General features: G+C 38.3%; 5 protein-coding genes across 5 annotated transcripts; 2 read left to right on the forward strand and 3 right to left on the reverse strand.

Moving 5' to 3' along the window:
- Positions 1-181: 181 nt before the first annotated feature.
- Positions 182-1,246, reverse strand: GCK72_014654 (uncharacterized protein; the record flags this gene model as incomplete). The annotated part of the gene is made up of 4 exons (XM_003108051.2): positions 182-274; positions 319-547; positions 596-687; positions 734-1,246. The coding sequence occupies 4 exons, from the start codon at positions 1,244-1,246 to the stop codon at positions 182-184; spliced, it is 927 nt and encodes a 308-aa protein (XP_003108099.2).
- An 822-nt stretch (positions 1,247-2,068) lies between these two features.
- Positions 2,069-3,001, forward strand: GCK72_014655 (uncharacterized protein; the record flags this gene model as incomplete). Its single annotated transcript, XM_003108188.2, has 3 exons — positions 2,069-2,204; positions 2,559-2,834; positions 2,883-3,001. 3 exons carry the CDS (start codon positions 2,069-2,071, stop codon positions 2,999-3,001), a joined length of 531 nt encoding a protein of 176 aa, XP_003108236.2.
- Positions 3,002-3,150: 149 nt separating this feature from the next.
- GCK72_014656 (uncharacterized protein) lies at positions 3,151-3,879 on the reverse strand (the record flags this gene model as incomplete). The annotated part of the gene is made up of 2 exons (XM_003108378.2): positions 3,151-3,624; positions 3,676-3,879. The coding sequence occupies 2 exons, from the start codon at positions 3,877-3,879 to the stop codon at positions 3,151-3,153; spliced, it is 678 nt and encodes a 225-aa protein (XP_003108426.2).
- A 5,792-nt stretch (positions 3,880-9,671) lies between these two features.
- Positions 9,672-16,328, forward strand: GCK72_014657 (uncharacterized protein; the record flags this gene model as incomplete). Its single annotated transcript, XM_053730390.1, has 17 exons — positions 9,672-9,914; positions 11,098-11,191; positions 12,353-12,387; positions 13,018-13,074; positions 13,127-13,234; positions 13,373-13,408; positions 13,623-13,658; positions 13,851-14,210; positions 14,312-14,506; positions 14,605-14,760; positions 14,853-14,924; positions 15,018-15,176; positions 15,226-15,342; positions 15,390-15,572; positions 15,689-15,733; positions 15,786-15,947; positions 16,239-16,328. The coding sequence occupies 17 exons, from the start codon at positions 9,672-9,674 to the stop codon at positions 16,326-16,328; spliced, it is 2,148 nt and encodes a 715-aa protein (XP_053585162.1).
- Positions 16,329-16,992: 664 nt separating this feature from the next.
- On the reverse strand, positions 16,993-20,581 carry GCK72_014658 (uncharacterized protein; the record flags this gene model as incomplete). Its single annotated transcript, XM_003108250.2, has 9 exons — positions 16,993-17,072; positions 17,186-17,567; positions 17,615-17,881; positions 17,960-18,123; positions 18,168-18,912; positions 19,063-19,281; positions 19,329-19,453; positions 20,400-20,486; positions 20,536-20,581. 9 exons carry the CDS (start codon positions 20,579-20,581, stop codon positions 16,993-16,995), a joined length of 2,115 nt encoding a protein of 704 aa, XP_003108298.2.
- Positions 20,582-21,868: the final 1,287 nt, after the last annotated feature.

Here is a 21,868-nt window from a genome sequence, read left to right on the forward strand (position 1 = left end):
TTGCTCCTAAACTATTTTTCAAAGCAACTAGCGGTAACTGTAAATTGATCGTATGATGATCATGATCCTTGAAGAACAAAACTTATGATAACCAGGCGTTAAACGTAGAAGTGAAAATTCGATTTCAAATTTATTTATAATTGAAAAATCGAATTGTGACACGATATTTTCAAAAAAAAAATTAACGAAGAACATGAGATGCAGGACCGCCAGCTTCCCAATCGTACGGTGCCTGTTCACTTGATCCAGTAGAAGAGAACGATTGACGCATTTTCTGAAATTAGAAATTGAGATATTCAACTCTAGGATTCCACTTACCCCATAAATCATTTGATAATCAGGATTGTCATAATATTTCATTCTGCTTACATAATTAAAAATATCATGAAATTCACGTGGACAAGGTGAAGGGAACAACTTATCGACACTCTTTCGAATGGCTTGTTTCTGCTTTCCAACTTGAGCCATATCGTTGATATGAGCCCATGGAAGTCGTCCGTAAGACAATTCCGCTTGCATATACATCCAAGTTTCCAGGTCATCACTTCTGAAAAAGAGGGTTCTTTATGGAATGAGATAACTTTGAGCAACCCACCGACACAAGTCTTTTTGCATGTGACAACTGATTGGAGCATATCTGACAGTTCCACGAAAACCTGCAGCTTGACGTGGCTTTCTGATGGTTCCCTAAAAATTTAATATCCAGAATTCCTTCTTTTTTTCAGTTCCTTACATCTGTTCCTGTGAACTTCCTACACATTCCAAAATCGAGTATATAAACTTTTCGAATTTCATTCAATTCCGGTCGTCCAATTGTGTAATTTCCTGGTTTAACATCTCGATGTAAATAGCCAATTCCATGTAAATCTTCGAGTGCTTCCAATGCTTGAATACCAATTCCAATTGAACAACCCATTGACATATGACCTCCATTCCCAGCCTTTCTCAAATCTTCCAATGATTTTCCAACAAGAGTCATCACAACATAATTGAAATTCTTGAATCTTCCCTTATCTTCAATACGGCAAAAATGACGATTTCCACGTTTTGACAGCTCAGTAAGCACAGAAACTTCCAGTTTCAGTACTTGAATTTCCTCATTGGCTCCTTCAACTTTCATCGCATATTTTCCAGATGAATCGAAGACACGATACACGGCACCGAATCCCCCTTCACCGAGTTTCTTTTCGATTTTCCATCTTTGTACTTGTTGTCCAGCACTCAATTGAATAAGTTCACCCGACATGAAACTTTTAGTTTCAATGAATGATTGATTGTGGTGCAAGTTTGGAGAGAAGGAATTCAAGTAACCGGGTTCTGAGAGTTTACCCTGTCACTGTCATGGGAACGAGTTAATAGAACAAATTATTTCAAATTTTGAAAAGATTGAATCGTTTCCCCAAATTTTCAAGCTACTCGGTCCAAACAAGACTGAGTTAGGCTGAGAGACAAAACTTCCGACTACCAAGAGGCTGGTAAGCTAAAAACCATTCGAATATTTATTATTTTCCCCATTTCAGTCGAAAAGATGTTACAACAGTAACAATGTAACTGCCTCATTGTCTCTTAAACCAAGAACTTCCTTACCAAACAAAGAATCTGAATCCACCTGAACGTCTCCCGTTGTTCTTCAGAATCGTTTCATCCAGTTATCAAGTACCTCCACAAAACAACAATACAGTACATATATATCTGACCAATACTTCCCTATACATCACTTTATTTTTTCCATATTTCCTCTCTTGACTTCCTATAATAATCATCTAGTTTTTTTGTTCAGCATAGATTCTCGCCAATTTCGACACGCTTACTGACTGCGAATCCCAAATAGAATTTACCCTTAAAACCGGCCGAAATCCGGCACAAAACTGTTACGTAACCTCACTCCCGGAATCATTATTTCTCACTACTCTCACCTCTTTCAACTTTTTAACCTCTACCAATTCTCTCATTTTTCTTTTCAATTCTTTCGAAACTATTAACCTAGATTCCTTTTCCCACTTCTTATAACTACCGGAGTATATTACTAGTATTTTCTGGATTCTTTTCATAATAGACTTTCAGAAAAATGTTGCTGAAACAATGCAGTTTTGTGCTTATTGTATTGTTTGCCACGTGGATTCGGGCGGAAGAAGAGATGGCGATTTACGATGAAGTCGAAGATGTTGCAAACAAGACGATTTCTGGAGAAGTAGAAGTTTCTGGTGAGTTTTTCGGTCGTTCGTGATGTTTTTCCAGTTGAAACATGCATTTTTGCTAGGGTTTTTTTCTGGTTTATTTTGGTGATTTTCTGTTTTCAGAAGCTTTCAAACCTAATAATCTTCTCCCAGTTTTGTTGTCGAATGCTGAAAATCATACCTCATAGAAATACCGTAACCCATATTTTCCAAAATGTTCACAGATCAAAACTCATAAATCTTGTATTGTTTTCAATCCATCTCCTCTTTTAAATCAACAATTATACTCTGTGTACCTTTGAACTTTTCCCTTTTAATTGTAATGTCAACCAACTAGTTTTTTTGCCAACGGAACAATCCATATAATTTTTTTTTATTCAGATACGGAAGCAGGTGAAAAAGAGAAATTGGATAAAAAGAGGGAAGTTGATGAGAATGATATTCATGAAGAAGTGAAAGCAGAACTCGATAAAGCAGTCGAGAGTCTGAAGGAAGCAGCAAGAGAAAGAGAAGAAGAAGAGAATGGATTACTGTCAAGAACAAATTTAGAATCTTGTGGAGCTGTTGATTGTAATCACCGTGGAACATGCATTGGAACAAAGAAAACATTCATTTGTGCATGTCAATTGGGATTCTCAGGAAAGACTTGTGAAGAGAGTAAGGCCTTTTTCTAAGATTATCATCAATCTTTTCATTCTATTTCAGCCGTCTGTGACTCTGCTCGTGATTGTAATGGACGTGGATTGTGCTTCGGAACAACTAATCAATTAACATGTCTTTGTAATCTTGGATTCACTGGAAAACGTTGTCAGACACCGATTTAATTGAATGTTCTGTAATTACTCTATAAATAAACTTGAGTCTTTTCAAGCCAGCGGAATATATGTTTACGAATTTCAGGGCTCACTAATCATCAAAAACACAATTCTAATCATCACTAATATATTTTATTTCAACATTGGGTTAGTATAAGTTAGTAGAGTTCCTTCGCCAATTCTCTGCTTCTCCGTTTAGCATCTTCCTTCTTCTGCTCTTCATCCTTCTCCGATACCACTTCCAATGAATTCAGACGTCCGAGAACAACGTATTCCCTTCTTTTCCGTTCATTGTTATATTTTTTCTTTGGTAATTCGTCTTCCGGAACAGCTTTCACATTCTTCGAAGGTACAAGACGATACTTGACTTTCTTCTGAATTTCAGAAAGATCTTGGTACTCGTTACTGTACTTTGATGCCTTCTTTTTACTCATTCTCTTCGTTGAATTTTCCAGAGGAACAGACGACTTTTGAGTGACGTCATCTACCATTGATACATCTCTTTGTGTGGATTCCATCGGCTCGCAGTCATTCTCAGAAGAGAACAAATCTTCTTTTGATGGTCGAGATGTTCGAGAAGATGATCGTCGACTTCTTCTTTTTCGTCGTTGTTCTTGCTTCTTGAGATCTCTCTGAAAATAAGATTAATTGAATTGTAAACTTTCTTTGATGAATAAACATACAATCTGCTGGCCAATCAGATTTGAGATCACTGGAAGCAATTGTTCCGGATTCTGTTCAGGAGCAGCAGGAGCACTTGGTTGAGTCGAGTAGTTGAAGGAGATATTAATTGTGTAGAAGTTTTGTTGAACTCCTCTTGGAGGAGATTCCAATTGACTAGTTGATGAAGTTGAGTTAGTTGAGACGAGATCGTTATTCCTGGACATGATTGAATGTCGATTAAGCAGGATGATGGTCAGTTGATTTGAGTGGATCGAGTTAGTCGGTGCTAGTTGAGGAATGATTGAAATCCATATCCCTTATATACTCAGAATAAAACATGTTTCCATTGACACTGTTTCTGTTTTGTTTTCCTTTTTCGAGGATCTTTCTTTCTGATTCCATTTTTTCTGCTCCAGTTTATCACGCGGCAAAATAAATAAAACAGTTTTGAAATTTTACGTTTCACTGGATTTTATTTCCAAAAATCAAGAAATTCTCAGTTTTCGCAACCGTGATGTTTCGCAAATATTCCGTGATTAGTGGAAGGTTTTGGTTCTGAAGATACGCTCACAAGAAAAACAGGAAAACTGGGTTTTAAAACATTTACCAAACAAATTTCAGATATATTTGAATTTTGCAAAACGTTAAAAAATACGTTCAGCAAAGCGTTACGGAGTCGACTCGGATTCAAACCATCTGCTTCTAAACTCCAAAACTATGAATGCTGTCTCCAGAATTTCTCTTTATTTATTTTCAGTTGTGATTTGTAAAGTATCTCATTTATATTCGATACTGATTTGGAAGTTCTGACTTGGACAACACCGAAATTTCAGAGGAATTTCCACCAAATTCCCATCAATAGAAATTTTCCATAGAATCCATAGTTTGACCAGCATCTAACAACTCAGAGATGCACTAAAACCGAACGTATAGAAATGCGAACTCTTTGGAATTCCTTCACAATTTATTATTCTTTTTCCAAAAGATGCTCATCGGAGGTTTGCTGCGTCGGTCTGAGGTAATTACTCCAAAAGAAGTATACGTTTCGAAAGTGAACAATACATTGATTATACATGTCTGACTGAGTTTTGGTAGTTTCTCGACAACTCAAGAGACACAAGTGCTGACAGAAGAACAATAGAAGAAGTGAGCATATCTTTCATTTACATTTTGAGGTGCTTCTTCTTCCCCTTCCTTTCCTTTTTCTTCTTTCCCATCTTATTTTACTTTTTCACAACTACCTTACCAAATTCCACTTCTTTCCCAATTCATTTTTTCTCAAATTAATCGAATCGCAACATTTCAATTCATTTTCTCTCAGATTAATGAGACAATTGAAAACAAAGAACAAAAAAGAATTGTCCCTTCCCCCTAATACCTCCAAAAAACTTCGGGTCGATCCGTCTTTCCTCATCATTCTTTTTCTCTGAAGTGGTTACCGAAAAGGGAAATAAATGTTGCGCCATTCGTTGTCGGTTATGTAACCGAATGGTACAAGTGGATGAGAGAGAAAAAGAGCAATGGGAATGGAGGATTGCGTGTTGAAAGATGAGGAGGAGGTACATCTAAACATTCCTTTGTAGAAGAACTTTTTTGCAAAAATTGGAAGAGATTGAAAAAAATTGAGGCTTGATTCTATGGAAAGATGAAACATCAATATTGTAGTCTAGTTGTTTTCCAGATGAGAGCTACAGTACCAGACAGTGCTTATGGAGTTACATGATGTCCAAAATATCTAAATGTTTTGTAAAAAGTGTAGTTTCAGATTTCAAAAGTATATTAAGTTTTGCCTTTTTCTGTTGAAAATGCCCAGAGAGTGTGTTTAGTAAAAACTAACTGTCTTACAAAATAACTTTTTATGGGATCAAACAGACCAAGAGTAGAACTCCATTTAACCCATTTCCGTGCGATTTTTGAACTGTCCACTTAAAATTACTATAACTCTCTAGGAAGTGTCCGTACAGAAAAGTTGTCAACTACAAAAATTCTACTTTTGATCTGTACGATCCATTAAAAATCTACTTGATGGGACAGTTAGTTTTACTATGAGATACTCTCAAAGTTGGGTATTTTCAACTGAAAACGGCAAAACTTAATACACTTTTGAGCGGTATTGTATATCTCCCTCAAGGAATCACACAATAAATTTGTCATCTACAAAAATGAAAAACTATGTATGAAGCATAACTTATCGATTAATCCGTAACTCCGTATTTCTCAAAGTTATTTACTTTGAACATATGTAACATCTTCCATTAGACTCCTTCACGTTCATATTTATCTTTTTATAAACACTTGTTTCCTCGAAGAATCATCAGTTCGTACTCTTTATGATTTCTCGCCACTAAAAGATCCTATTAAACATTTCCATCATCCTCTAAACTCCCCGAATGATTTGTATGTTTTGCGAACTCTTTCCCATTTTTCATCAATTAAATCTTCTCATTTTTCACTCAACATAGTTTCCATTCCACTTTGACATCGACCGACAACAGGTGCTTCATCCGAGACTCTTTTATCTCCAGAAAACCACCGAAAAAAAAATGGAATGGAAGATAAATATCCGTTGGTTCCACATGTCATCCTAATGTCACTTTGTTATCTCAATCTATCCAAAATGAGGAAGGACCCTTGAACTTTACATTATGTAACATGCTCTGTCCGTCCATCCAAATATTGTCCTTTCCTCCTCCTTTGAAAGAATGTCTCTACGTGAGATGGACTGTGCACTGAGATGGTTTCCCACATTAGCCAAATTATATCGTACACATAATCCCGTTTTTGCATCACCTCACACACCTCAATTATCTCTTTTCCCCGTTGACATTCCACTGGATGCTCTCATTTGTCATTGTTACCCAAATGAAAGCATTCATTATTATTTACTCTCCGTTTCTGTCAGTTTCTGGATACCAAAGTACCAAAAGTGTGAATGGAAATTCCGATTTCCCGTTTGTTCCATCTGAAAATGGAAGCAGTACAAGTAGAAATGTGCTCGTCTTTTTTCAAATATTTGCTTGGAACTTACGATCTGTTAGACTGCATTTTACGGTTCTAAGATTGTGACATAATCTCAATTTTGAGTAGAGAATTTTAAAAAGAAGAGTTTCATGTTTTGATAAAATCTGAACACTCGGAAACTCGACATTCCGTAACATCATTTGACGTGTTCAAATTTGAAAGTTTTCTATTAAAAACTGTTTAAAAACTATTACCCGCACTGTTATTTTATCTGTCGAAGACTGATAGCTGATCTGATAAACCCATTAATCTTCATAATAGATCTTATCCTTATCATTGAGGTCACCTAGCAATGAATCTTCGAGTAAACGGTCCTTAGTCCATAATTCTTTCCAAATAAATCTCTCTTCCCTTTGATCACAAAAATGTAAAATAAAATAGAATGTGGAAGTAGAATCGTGTGAATTCTCTTCATCTCTCGCATCTTGTTCCCATTTACTCTTCCGGAGATGGACCTCCACAGAGTTATTCTTTTCCTATCGTCCATCACTCTTCTCTTTTCACTTTTTTCGAACGTTTCTCGTCAAGAACATGTGTTTTTGAGCTCATAAAACATCGGTGAGGGACCACTTTGTTACACTTGAAAGAAGAATGGACCTCCCGTTGATATCTGGAAGAAGAAGAAGATGGAGAAGTAGATGGAAAAAGAAATATTGGGGTGACAAAATATTAGATCCAGAGGAGTCACACTGAGAGATATCCGACACAACACGAGGTGTCACAACATATCTCATTTCGACTCATCGGTCAACTTCAATCAACTTCTAACCTCTTCTTAGCACCGACCACTGCTTCTTCTCGCCCTTTTACACTTTTATACTCTTCCAATATTCTGAATTCATGTCTTCTGAAACTTTCAGTTTTTTCGGATTCTCAAAGTTTTGATTTTTTTTTTTGAAAAGATCACCTTCAAGTGCATTGATTTATTACAGCGTTGAGGAAAAGATAAATGAGTTGAGATGATTCATCCGAGTTTACTCAGATAAAATCGTATCAGATTTTTTTTAAATACAAAAGTGCGAGTTCCAGTAAAATACCAACGAAAATTAAGATATGGTGCATTCGCTCCAGATAATTTCAAAAATCAGAAATTTCAAAATTTTTTTGAAAGTTTTGAATCTGACTGACAATTCGAAGTCAGGAATAAAGTATCAATTTGGGAAATTTTCCCAGTGTGCCCATATTCTAAATCTTTGTTTTGGAGTTTTCTGAACCCTAATACAAAATCTCAAAAATTCAATGAGAAGTTTCAAATTAAAGTCGTACTAACATTTTAGTCATCTAGCATTTTTTTTCTGAAATTTGTATTTTTCTTGGCGAAAACTCTTTTTTTGTCGTACTAATAGTAATGTACAAATTTAACTTTTTTATACATCTTTTTACTCGGTTTTGCACTGAACGATGTTATAAAGTGAGTCTGCAAGCTGTCTGATCCTCAACTATATATTATTTTTCACAGTTCTGTTTTTCCAAATCCAAAATTCAGAAACCTACCTCTGTCTAGTTTCGAATCCGCATTTCAACCACTCATTTCAATTCAAAATATTTGAAATCAAGACCTTTCGACCCAATTCTCCAATTGATCCCAGTAAACCATCCATCCCATCATGCTCTTCCCTCCTCAAATCATGTCATTTACCTTCCCCTTCTCCTCTCCCTGTCATATTCCTTTGGTAGACACATCAGCTCGTCTTTCTGTTATTTGTCGAAAAAGTGGGCGGTGCCAAGAGGAGAAGAGGGTGCCGCCTTCTTCTTCTTCTCTTTTCTCCTCTTCTTCAAATGAATGATATCTAACAGAGGAGCCAATTGATGTGAATGAGAGAAAGAGAAACGAAAAGCCGGCTCGTTTTTTGATTCGATATCACTTTGTCCATCTGTTGTCCACTCTAATTGACAACATGTTGAGAGGTGTCTGTAATCCTATTGTTCTCATTTTTCCCTTTTTCTTTCTCCTTCTTATCATCTTACATTCCCTTTTCCTGAATATTCAACGTCATCTTCTGGATACAAGAAGGACAGTGCCCATTGTCATAAACTCTTCCACTCGGATAACATCATTATTGCGCATCGAATGAAGGCTCTCTGAGGACGCTTCCGACCATGTCTTTTTCATCTCAATTAACCATTCTCTCTGACAGATAACCATTACGTAATCAAGATCTTTTCGTCTGATTTACATTTACCATCCCCCTTCTAATCAACTGGTCCATCCGGATTCTCTACTCGTTCCATTTTCCTCATTTTTCCTTTTTATTTATTCTATTTTCCCTCTCTCTATTAACTGCCCGATAATGGCTTCTTCTTCTCCTCTTTATCACCCAAAGAGGTTATCGGTTCGAGGGTAATTGGCTACTAGAGACCTCCGTGGTCGTTTCGCGCATTTATTACGTTTTGGTGTACTTCTTCTATAAACTTTCCACCTCTTCTGATACCACATGGATCCCTCAATTCGACCTCCGTCTTCTCCGTTTTCCTCTTTTTTCTTCTGGTCTTCCCTTCTTGCAACAACAGTATTTTAATTGGACAGTCGTTTTTTCTTCTCTCCTGGCGCCAACCAACCTTTTCATCCTCCCACCAATTTATTATCTTTTTGTGTACTTTTAAAAGGAAATACGCCGTCTTCCTCTCTCTATATTCCTTCTTATAATAGCAGGGAGTCAGTCGTATAAGTCGCGACGCCATTCCGTTTTTTATTCATCTGATCGTCGTCGTTGTGAAGTTGTGAAGCATCCTTTCTTTTCCGGCCGTTCCTTTTTTCCTATTCCTCGATAAATAGCTTCGATCAAGTACACCAAAAAAAGTAGTGAAGACAGTCATAAAATGATGCGCGTGTGCCTATACACTCTCAACTTCTCATCGCTTTGTATACAGAAGTGTGCAACAGATTCTAATGTGTCTGCGTCTCTTATTCGCTCTCACTCTCTATTCTTCTCTGAAATTTTAAATTATTTCAGAAAAGAGAAACTTCGCATGACGACGTAGCTCCAACACATCAATGACGTCCCCTTCACCATCCGGAAATGTGGTGGTCGTTGGTTCAGACGGCAATTCGACCGTTTCGGACCGTTGGCCACCACAAAAACCGTGGATATCACCTCCACGTGTACGGATAGATCGGCAGTTTGTGATAACTGCCGTGCCTCATGTGCTCATGTTTCTTCTCGTTTGTATCGTCTTCACCGCACAACAAACACGAATCTCAACGCTTGAGAGACGCATCGATCAGCTTGCCGTTCAGGTATGAATGATTACTTCTTTTGGTGGCACGCCTTACTCAACATATCGTATTACTGTCGAGAGTGCTCAAGTGTTCCGATAGCACTCTTAATTGAGAAACAATGCAAATAATAGGAGGGTGGTAACTATATGATTTAATGAAAATTGGAAAAAATCATAGATTTCTCCTGAAAACAAATAATTTCTGTCCACTCAAATGGATTAGAAAACTATATTATTGAAATATGTATTGTGAAAAATTATTGAACAGTAGAGCTATTCGAGTGGCTGGAATTCGACTATCGTGCTCCACCGAAATCTTTTCGAAAAATGATTGAAATTCTTTTTTATTCAAAATTTGATTCTAACCAAGTGGTACTTATATTTCTAGTTCTAAAAATATTGTCCAGCCATGAATTTGAACTATCAAAAATGTCCAATAAAACCTTTCCCTCCAACACAATCTGCCACCAATGAATCGTTTTTATAATGAGATCTCGGCTTATAAATTTCGAGGCAATCACCTGCTTCTGTAAACATGATATTCTCCCCTCTTTCGTCCACTCCAAACACTACGAACGGCCACCTGTACCCTTACTACCAGCTGTTTTCGTTTGCATTAGCCATCGCTTTTTCCTTCTTTCTCATCATCATTCACCTAAAATGTCAAGTAGACATATCCACGTGGCAATCTAGGGGGCATCCAAAATCTTCGGAACGTGTCTAAATCGTTTTGTGTGTTGTCACCCATTCCGTTCATATATGTAGACCCTCTATAATTTTCGCACATCTTTCAATTGTAATTGGCAGTTACGATCCGTCCCCTTTCGATCGGTACCATCTTCGGACATATGTTCAGTACCATCCAATTACGGATTTTGTATTGAAAAGAGACTGTCTTAAGCTATCTTTCCAAAGAAAATATTGTTTTAATCGGGGTAGAATAAGACAACCTTGACAGTGACATGGCAAATTGAGTTTATGATGAACGATATGTGTGTGAAACTTTCTTATACGGTAGGGGTAGTTTGACGGGAATTCAGTGTGATGGCTTCCCGCAGATGTGGATGAGAAACAGAAACACATAACTCAAAATGTGTTATCTCTTTGAAAGAAAAGAGAGAAAAGGGACTCCTGACAGGAGGAGCCCATAAATTATGAGAGTTACGGCACACACCAACACACATTCACTTGATATCTTTCAGATGGAAGAACAACTTCATTCCACTCCTTCAGATGACAATTCAGATGACGTGGTGAAGAGTCGAAAAGTGAGGAATTCGTGTATGTGTCCAGCAGGTAAGACTCTTTAACAACCACTTGAAAAGCTGTAAACCATTGGGATTCGGAGGAAGGAGACACACCTTCTGTCGGCTGTAAATTGCGCCAACTTTATTTGGATAGTATAATGTGTTGATGCTATTCATGTGAGAGCTTGAGAGGAAATGGCTAGGGGACATGTAATATATGTTACAACAATGACAACATGATGTCTGTGGTCGGATGAAAAGACGTGACAAATTGATCATCAGAAATTGACATGCAATCAAATCCCGTGAAACATTCGAGTGTTGCAAATCCTAGTCTCTGTGAGACTCTGATACGAAGGAAGGAAGCTAGATTTGAGAAAAATTAGCTTGAATTGAAAAACTAGCACTCTAACCTATAGTTTATAGAACTATACAGCTAGGCACTAGTCATTAGAGATGATCTCGATGTCATACTTTTCGGCGTGGGAACGTATATATATAATCGAGCTCCACCGAAACCATCTTTGGAACATTATTTCAGCCTGTGTTCTTTCTAATTCTATGGAGCAAAGTTGCGAAAACCGTGACGATCCAATACTGATTCCAAGAGGAATTTTTGTTGAAATTCTATTTGTTTTGCAATGCGTTTCCTACTCCCAAAAGACTTCTATATCATCGCATAAACTCTCGACTGACGTAATCTAATTGTAGCCATCAGTTCGGCACATTTCTCCACCTATATCACTAGCACTTTGATTGTTCTAAAAGATTTCGAATCTAATCCAACTCTCGTGATTGATGAAGTGATTTCGGCGAGGCGGAGTAGTGCTCTCGCCAATTTGCCATGATGCTCCCCCCGGTGTAGTTCTTCCGACTTCTCTCGCCTATTCTTACAACACATCAAAAATGCAAAAGATTTCGACCGAGGCAGGACTCGAACCTGCAGTCTTCGGTTTAGGAGACCGACGCCTTATCCATTAGGCCACACGGCCACGAAGGAAGAGGAGAAATGTGTGTCTATACTAGTCAAATGGAGGAAGAGAGAAAAAGAGTGTCTATGTTCAAAGTATATGTGTGGTTTTCTTGAGGGAAAAGGGAGGGTGCAGCGTGTGTGTGGGAAGAAGAGAGCGCATACAGAAAATATTGGTTTCGGACGGGAGGAAAGTGTTATGATAAAAAAGAGGAACACCAAAAAACAGTTTTATTTCAGGACCACCAGGGGAACGAGGACCAGTTGGACCACCAGTGAGTTGACGTTTTGAAAAATATTTGATTTTGTTGCGTGGAAAATTCTTTCGAATAATGTTCAGAAACTTTTTTCGGCCGACAAACAGTCAAAGTTTTTGAAAATAAATTTTGGCGGGCTTGTTGGAAGCAACCACGCTCTATTGATAATCAATGTGAGCAGTGCCGAAAACCAAGTCTTGAAAATTTCGAGAGAGAAAGTATTAGAGAAGAACTATCATTCTTATATATAAAAGACAATTGGGCGTTGTCTGAGGCGATGTCCGCAACGGTTTTGGAAAGAGAAGAGAAACTGAGCCAGCGGGCAAAACCGAACTGGTATAAATATAATAATTATACATATAATTCAATACAAAGAGACCAATTATCAACAAAAAAACACGTCCACGTGAAAACACGTGAAATTCAAGGAAAATACAGTGACATATGAAGAGGCGAAGACAGAATCATTTTCTGAAATTTGTAGAATTAAAAGCATCGTTAAAAACCAATAAATTCAGGGTCTACGGGGATCACCAGGATGGCCTGTGGGTGATATTAAATTGTTGCCTTAAATCACAAATCCACCGAGAGAAATTGTTATTTTTCTTCAATTGTCGTTGTGTTGTACTTCTATTTTTCGATTTTCAGGGTCTTCCAGGTCTACCTGCTCCGTATTACCGTCGTCCAAGAGTACCACTTTCAAATGTTGTTTTATAGCTTTTTGTGAATGTGGTTGTGATTGTTTTATTAATTTCAGAATCTTGATGAATCGATTTCTCGTAAAATGAGAGCATTTGGAATGTTGTATTCTCCTGATGGACAAGCTATTCAATTACGTGGAATGCCTGGACCACCTGGACCCGCGGTACAGTATATTTGTAGTCTTTTGTAGTATAGCTTTTTTAGTTTTCTGAAAATATCAATTCTTCTCGGTAGGACTCTAAACTTCACAATTATTTCAGTTCAAACTTCTTTCTGTTTTCTCATTTCGATCACATTTCAGGGCCCGAAAGGACTTCGTGGCTATCCTGGATTTCCGGTGTGTTTTCTTTTCTTTCACTTACTTTGTTTCACTTTTTGTTCCCTTTGTTTTGCATTCTAATGTAGAGAGAAATTGAGAATCAGAAGCACTCTCTTCCGAAATAATTTCTGAAATTACTCGAATTATCTCTACATCTCTTTATCCCTCACTCTCACCTGCACATCATCAATTTAGCCTTCTTCACACCAGAAACAAATAGCAACTAATTCAGGGTCCGATCGGTTTGGATGGTCCGCGAGGTCTCCCGGTATGCTTTTTATTCCAATTCCTAGCATTTGCATGACATTATTGTGTTGTCTACAAATCACTGAGAAATTATATAATTTGAATCTATTTTGATACTTTTGAACTATTCCTTCAACTTCTAAAATCTAGATTCAGTGTATTATTTTTCAAAAATGTATCCAGCAGATTCGAAACAATCTCAATTTATTTTCAGGGAACACCTGGATCAAAGGGAGAACGTGGAGAACGTGGTCCAGTTGGTCCACCAGGATTCCCAGGTCCAAAAGGTGATCGAGGAGTCATGACTGGTCCATTCGGAGTTCATGGTCAACAACAATCAGCTGCTGGTCAACTCAGCCATCATTCAACGATGAATAGTGGTCAACCAGGTCCACCGGGTCCCCCCGGACCACCTGGTCCAGCTGGAAGAGATGGAAGACATGGTTTGAAAGGAGATAGAGGACTGCCAGGATTCGACGGAGAGTCGAAAATCGGGCCGAAAGGAGAAACTGGAAGTCCTGGAAGAGATGGAATACCAGGAGCAAGAGGACCACCGGGAGAAAGAGGAGAGAAGGTTGGTTGTTTTTTCAGTAAATCTTCAATTTCATCGTTATGAATGTAATACTGTTGTCTTCCCCATCGTAGTGATTGTACTAGTTTCTCGTGACGTTTCAGGGTGACACTGCTTTCCTTTCAACCTATCCAAGAGGTCAATCAGTCTCCACAGTCAGTTCTCCAGGAGCTCAAGGACCGCCAGGACCTCCGGGACCACCAGGAGTGTGCCACGTGTCACAATGTATTGGAGTACAAGGACCTCAAGGTCCACCTGGAGATCCAGGAAGAACTATCATTGGACCACAAGGACCACCGGTATGGATATTGTACTTCTGTCGTATTTTGATACATAACCAATTAGAACAGAATATGATGTAATTTATCTGCTGCATTACTCTAGATTCGATTTTCAGGGCGAGAAAGGTGAACGTGGAGAACGAGGTGAAACAGGAGATAAGGGACCACCGGGAGTTCCTGGAGCTGCAAATCTTTTAAATGGAGGAAAAGCTCTTGTTGGACCACCAGGCCCTCCAGGAAGAGATGGAAGACCAGGAGAGAAGGGAGAAAAGGTGAGTCTTGAATACATAAGAATACATCTATTGCCTGAAAAACTGACCTGAATGACGTGTTGTGTGCTTTTCTAATCCTTCTAGTTGTTCAGGGAGAACAGGGATTACGAGGAGATATGGGATTACCTGGACCAGAAGGAACTCCTGGAAAACGAGGACGGAGAGTGAGTGTGAATTAATAGAATTAGCATGTGCATTTGCATGTTTTTATTCTTCTAACTTGTTCTTTTCTATCTATTCTTTCTCTATCTAATTAGGGTCGACACGGAATTTCACTGGTTGCTCCAAATGGAACAATTAACGAGGATGTTAAGAAGTTATTGAAGACAGAATTGATGCCTTTATTGATTGAAGATATTTCTGAATTACGTGGAAAGAATGTGATCCCAGGGCCACCGGGACCTCCTGGACCAAGAGTGAGTTTGAAAATAAACAAGCAAATCAAATGAGTTTTGATATTTTCAGGGTCATCATGGACCAGTTGGACCACCAGGAGAACGTGGACCGCAAGGTCTTCCAGGTCATTCTGGAGACAGAGGTGATCGGGGAGATATTGGACCACCAGGACTCCCCGGACAGCCTGTAAGTTCATCGTTTTTGATTGATTTAAATAGAAATGATGGTTTTAGGGAGCCGCAGAAAGTACAGGAAGCCAATCAGGCGTTCGTGGACCACCGGGACTTCCAGGACCACCAGGAGAAAAAGGAGATTTGGGACCTCCGGGACTTCCAGGACAACCGGGAGCTCTCGGATTACCTGGACCACCGGGTCCAATGGGACTTCGAGGTTCTCATGGAACAGAAGGAAAACAGGTATGTAGATGTAGTGGCATCCTGGTCTTTTCCATTTTCACTATCATATTGTCATTCGATATTCCATTGTGTTGTGTGTGGTGTTTGGTGAATTCTAAAGAACACACCAATTACAGGGAAAACAAGGGCCCGAAGGACCAAAGGGATATCCGGGGCCTATGGTGGGATTATTTAAAGAATAACTAGGAACTGATTGAACCAAATGAATTATAGGGACCACAAGGGCCACCAGGAAACGATGGGGAACCTGGAATCGATGGAAGGCCCGGACCTGCTGGAGAGAAAGGAGATCAAGGGATTCCCGGATTGGATGCACCATGTCCAACTGGTCCAGATGGTTTACCTCTTCCTTATTGTTCATGGAAGCCAATGGATGTAAGTTCAGGAAGATATTATGAAATTAAGAAGATGGTTTAATATATTTTACAATTTGTTTAACATCTGAAAAAGGATATCGATGCTTTAATCAACGCTATTCCAGAGTAATGTTCGAATAAATTACGGGTAAGAACTTCAGCTGCAGAGGTTACAATAATTTGAATAATTTTCAATTAACTGAGAAAAGAAAACGTTTAAAAGAAGTCAGAGTGTTCACTGACTTGATAAAAACGTTTTAGTGTGTGTGTCTAACTTTCCTTCTTTCCTCGAAAAACGTGTCATTTTCAGGGCAAGAACGACGTCTGGGAGCGCCGAAAACGGGCTACATTACCAAGAAGTGAGCCCATTTCTGAAGAGAGGGCATCTATCAAAAACTGAAGATATTTGAATTCTTTTCGATAGGCACCGATGTTTCGATTCGCTTTATACTTTTCTTTTACACTTTTCTATGCTTCGATCTCTTTTGCACACCCTTATATTTCTTCAATTCCACGTGTGACTCCGCCCATTCTTCTTTCCATTTTTTATAATTTTTTTCAATTTCATTTATTTATGTGCTTTTTGTTTCTGATGATCTCAAATTTCTAAAATTTCGAGTTTCCAGATCATCCGAAATAAAAATCACAAAATCAAACCAAGCTCAAATCCCTGGTGCACTTTCATTATTACTTTTTTTGTATTTTCAATCTTAAATTTTTATTTTGAATTTTTCACAGAGATCGTTTTCTTTGGCCTAAACTGTTACTTTAAATTACAATTGCTGAAAATGAAAATAAAAACAAGAAACAAGAATGAAATGACCAGAACAAACTCAAAACAAACAGGGTAATAAAGCATGAATGAATGCATTATACACCTATCACAAGAATGACGATGATTAGAAAGAACAATGAGGTAATTGAGAAGAATGGAATAATCAAAATGATGAGAGCGTTTGATTTTACAGAACTTTTGAGGTGAGAAATATTGAGATCTGTTGATATGAGAAAGTGAGGAAAATATACATCTGGAAGAATTGAACACCTATATTTGAAATTAATAATCAAAGATTCCTAAGAAGTGGATCTTTTGGATCTTTTGTGTTTTCAATAGTCCTCGTCCCGTTTTTTGTTTCTAATTGTTCTGAAAAATTACATTTATTTATGTATTCTAGAAGGTTTCAAACACTTCACAACAATTCTACAACTATGAATCCGACGCACACCTCAACCCGCCATAAACAACAACTCGTTTACCTTGATCATGGACTTTAGCATTTCCTCGAGAAGCCATACCTGCCAATGGAACCATTTCAATATCTCTCGACTGAGCACCGAATATCCGTTTCTGTAATTGTTTGATACCGGCCATCGAGAACCTTCGGGGCCCAGGCAGGCGTTTATTTGGATCGAATTGAGCGTCCACTTCTGCATCAACTTCTTCATCTTCATCTTCATCTTCATAGTCATCTTGTACTTGTACCAGTTGTTCTTGTTGTTGTAGTTGTTCTTTGTTGTCTTCTTCTTCTTCTTCAGAAATTTTATAATCCAATCGTGTCTTCAACTGAAACGCCGTGTATCGGGCAGTTGGATTTGCACTCCAACAAGATTGAATTATTTCAGTTACGTATTGGATCTTCTGAAAATAAGAAATGAGCAACTCAAAACTTCTCTCCTCATAATTACCTTATTCCCGTCCCATTGCGGATTTTCCGGTGGTCTCAAGTTCCTTGTGCAAACAACATCAGTCATTTGTTCATCAGTTGGATCTCTTACAGTCCATTCAATATATGGTATCACTGTTTCGGCAGATCTTGCCTTCACTTCGCCCTCTTCAACTCTACATAATGTCTCCCACATTACTAATGAAAATGAGTAAACATCAGCCCTCTGATAGCTTTCAAACTCATATGACGACATTGTGCTGTTCAAGATTTCCGGAGCGAGATATCTCTGAAAATTGATGTTTCAGGGATTTTCATGATTTCTTAACTATTGAAATTCGACTCCTACTGTTGAAAATCAACTCACAACAGTTCCACATTTGTATTTCTCTGCAATGTGTTGCGGAATAGTTCCTCCAGGCGGTTTTACAATTGCTAACCCGAGATCTCCAATTGCACATGTTAAATCTTCTTTAACCATAATATTCCGACTTTTCACGTCTCTGTGAACAAATTGTGGTTTGCATGAATCTGAAATTTAAAGTTATCATTAAAAAATGACAGTCAAAACGTACTGGTGGTTCCATCGTAACCGTCATGAAGAAATGCGAGACCCTTAGCAGCAGAAGTGATTAAACTATTAAAAATATCGATAGTTATGACATTCTCCAGTAGAAAATCATGAAGAGATCCAAGTGGATGATACTCTGTCACTATCCATAATTCATGTAACAGTCCTTTGTCAACTCGATCACTTCCAATAAAACGAAGAATTTGTGGGTGTCTTAACATTCTTGTCTCGAATATCTCTCTTTCGTTGTCAAAGGAAAGTAGATCAGCATCTCTGAAGATTTTTACAGCGACAGCTTCTCCTTTGAAAGTTCCACGAGACACAGTTCCGAAACGTCCTGCTCCGATTTTAGATCCCAGTCGAATCTGTTTCGAAATCGTTGCTACGTGAAGTTTTGTCGATCCAAAACCAGATCCACTGTCGGATTCCTCCAGAACCAGTAGCATACTTCTTGTCCCTGGAGGCAGTCCATCTAGACAAGCAGTCTTATCACGGTCCAGAGTCGTGCTCATCGTGTGGTTTTGATCATATGTTTGACTTTCTGATGGTGTTGACATATTGTTAGCATTGCTTTTGTTCCTTTCCAAGTCTCGTGGTGTTTGAAGCGAACTGATTTTGGATCTCAGAAAACATATGCATTGCTCTTCCCAAGGTTTTCGAATTTGATAACACAATCCAAAAATGAAGATAAGAACTCCAAGTGTGATAAGAGTCCATCCCCAATACGGAACAGTTTGTGGAAGAGGTGGCTGAAGTAAATTGAATTCAGATAAAGCAACTTGTTACACGAAATGGTTTTTGCAACTGCGCTCTATGGTGAGACTCAATTAAAAATATGAATATACCAAAGGATTTCGGTGGAGCGCAATTGTGAAAACCGTAAAATCTGTGGAACTAACCAGAGTGATGACTGTTTCATTGGCACAAAAGTTTGCACTGTTGCAGCAAACCCAATAACTTGTGAGACTGCCGTAAGTTGTATTGGAACAAACTTTTGCGGCGGTGTCATGAAAATCGTTGTCGTCCGTCAATGATTTTGAATCCATGCATCCGAAATGAGAAAGTTCTGGGCTTGGTCGTGCATTCTGATAGCAGTGTCCATCCGTGTAACAGGTGTTCTGTAATAATCCTTCGTAACTTCTAATTCAATACTTTTATTTCCCACTTTATAAAATATTTTTTCCGTGACATTGGATGTAAGACTTGGTACCCATCCAGTTGTTCTCGAGTTACATCCATCTTCTGTCGAGCAGTGACATAGACGAAGTCGAGTGAAGTTGACGTGTGTAACTGAAATAAATTCAAAATCCTTGGATGTTTTTGACGATTTCCATGACGACAAAACGTCATCTTCTGTCAATTCGTATCTAGACATGTGAGCACTCTTCTCATTGAGCACCTTTCTACGAATAAGTCCCTCTTGAGACTAAAATAAATTGGAAAAGGCGTGATCAGAAAGCTCTAAAACGTGGTTTTAGTACATTATAACTAGAGTATTAAAATGTATATTTTTAAACTCAATTACAATACTTTTTCTCCAAGAAGTCACGTCGGCAAAGGATTGGATTTTGCAGATTAATTTAATAAACACGGATAAATAGGGGCCAGCACTAAAGATCAAAAGATTTAGATAGAATTCAGATAATGATATAATGATCCGCGGATTAAACATTTTCTTAAGGGATATTCAGAAGTTGGTTTTTTTCTGATTGACACAAAATTCGAAAATCATATTTTATAGATTAGAAACACGGAAGTGCTTAAAACCTTTGACTTTTTGGTGTGATGATTTCAGTTATTTTCTCACAAAAAAGCAATGCTCATTTTGGAGAAATAAGAAATTCTCAATCAAGAAAGAAAGATGACTGATGAAGTCATTTGTTGTGAACTTTATCGTTTCAGGATCAATCTTCTGATTTTATGATTATAACTCGTTTACCAAACTATTATCATTGAAATTCGGCTAGAACGATAACAAAAAACAACTAAATATTCTCTTGGGGATGATTGTTGTTGAGTGGGTTACGGTAGTTTTGGTCATTATCTTCTCAGGTGATACGATACGAATATCATCCCAGAGGATGGGGAAATTTTTATATCATGACTATAAGAATTCAAAGGAAGATGATATTGAATTTCGTTTCCAAATTGTAATATTTGTTGATTTCCAATCAAAAATAAAAGTTTGTATTTATTGATTTTATCCATTTTTTAGAAAAAAAATAAAACGACTCACTGTGAGCTTCTTTCAAGGCTGGAATCAACCGCTGTTGAATGAAAAGATTTGTCCGTGTCTCTATATCTTCATCAAATGAAAATACTCCTGAAACGGGAAGTAAATGAATAAATTATTAAAGTAGGTAGTGACTCACCAACATAGAAGAAGAAGAGAAAGAACACAGAGTGCCCTATTCGCATTGCTTCTGACTTTATTTAATTCATTGAATAATCTGCAGAAAAAAGATTGAAATGAGATAAAAATTGGATAAAGTGCATCGAACGGAGAGGAAGAAGAAAAGAAGGCGGGTGAGAAGAAAAAAGAAAAAGAGAGAGAGAGAGAGAGATGGAGCATGCAACAAAATATAAGGAGATTTGTATACGTATGCGTGTTTGAGTGTGCGAGCAACGGAGTGAGTGCCAGAGAGAAAAGAGAGTGGTGCTCTGACTCGATCAGCACTGAAAACGTGAGAGAGACACTGACGGCGAAAAGACGGGGGTATATTTACTTTTCGTCCCCCCCTATATTGAAGAATGACCCCCCAAAAAGGACCTGGGAAAAGCCCCCCACCTGATTGATTATTGACCCCCCACCCATTGAACATTAGCCCCCCCCCCCCCCCCTCCCTTTTCTCTTTTTTTGCTTATACTCCTGAACCATTTAGTCCAACATAATTCAACTATACCCGAATCTTCAGGCTTAGGAAAAAAGACCCGGAAAGACACTTTCGGCATAATTTATATTTCTGATGTTCAAGCTTATAGTCTGAAAACGTGCTTCCATTTGTTTCATTCATAGTGTGGGGTTCAATAGTGGGGGCCTGATGTTCTATGATGGGGGTCTATTGTTAAACAGTGGGGGTTTTAAAGTCATTAATGGGGGACTGATATTCAATGATGGGGGTCTAATAATCCATAGGTGGGGGACCGATGTTCAATGGTGGGGGGCTATCAATAAATGATTACAGCTAAAGATAAAAAGTAAGAATTACAACTTCACCTTCGGTGGGGGGCTCTAGGGGGGTGGGGGCGATAAGTCATGAATACCAGGTTCTTGAACAATCGTCCCCCACTTTGTACTGGTGGGGGGTCATTGTTTCACACCAAAATAGAAGTAGAGCCCCCCGCCGTGAGGAAAAAGCCCCCACCTGTTTTGTACTGGGTGGGGGGCTCTTCCTAGGTAAATTTCAACGTGGGGGACTCTACTGATGTGGGGGGCGATAAATAAAGAATCCCAAAGACGGAAAAATTGTCAAAAAACTAGTCCGCTTCGGATGGAAGACGACGTCAGAACGGTTATAAAAAGGTTCCTTGTTTATCAGGACGTCTTCTAAAATACGATGAACAAACAACATTTGAAATTGGAAAACAATGACTTAAAATGAGAGAGATAAAGAGAGAGAGAATGAGAAAGAACAACGTGCTTCTGTGAATGTGTAAACAATGAACTTGACATAACTCGCCCATCTGCTGCTCGTTCCATTCTCT

Source organism: Caenorhabditis remanei, chromosome IV, assembly GCF_010183535.1.
Source record: "Caenorhabditis remanei strain PX506 chromosome IV, whole genome shotgun sequence".
NCBI lineage: Eukaryota > Metazoa > Nematoda > Chromadorea > Rhabditida > Rhabditidae > Caenorhabditis > Caenorhabditis remanei.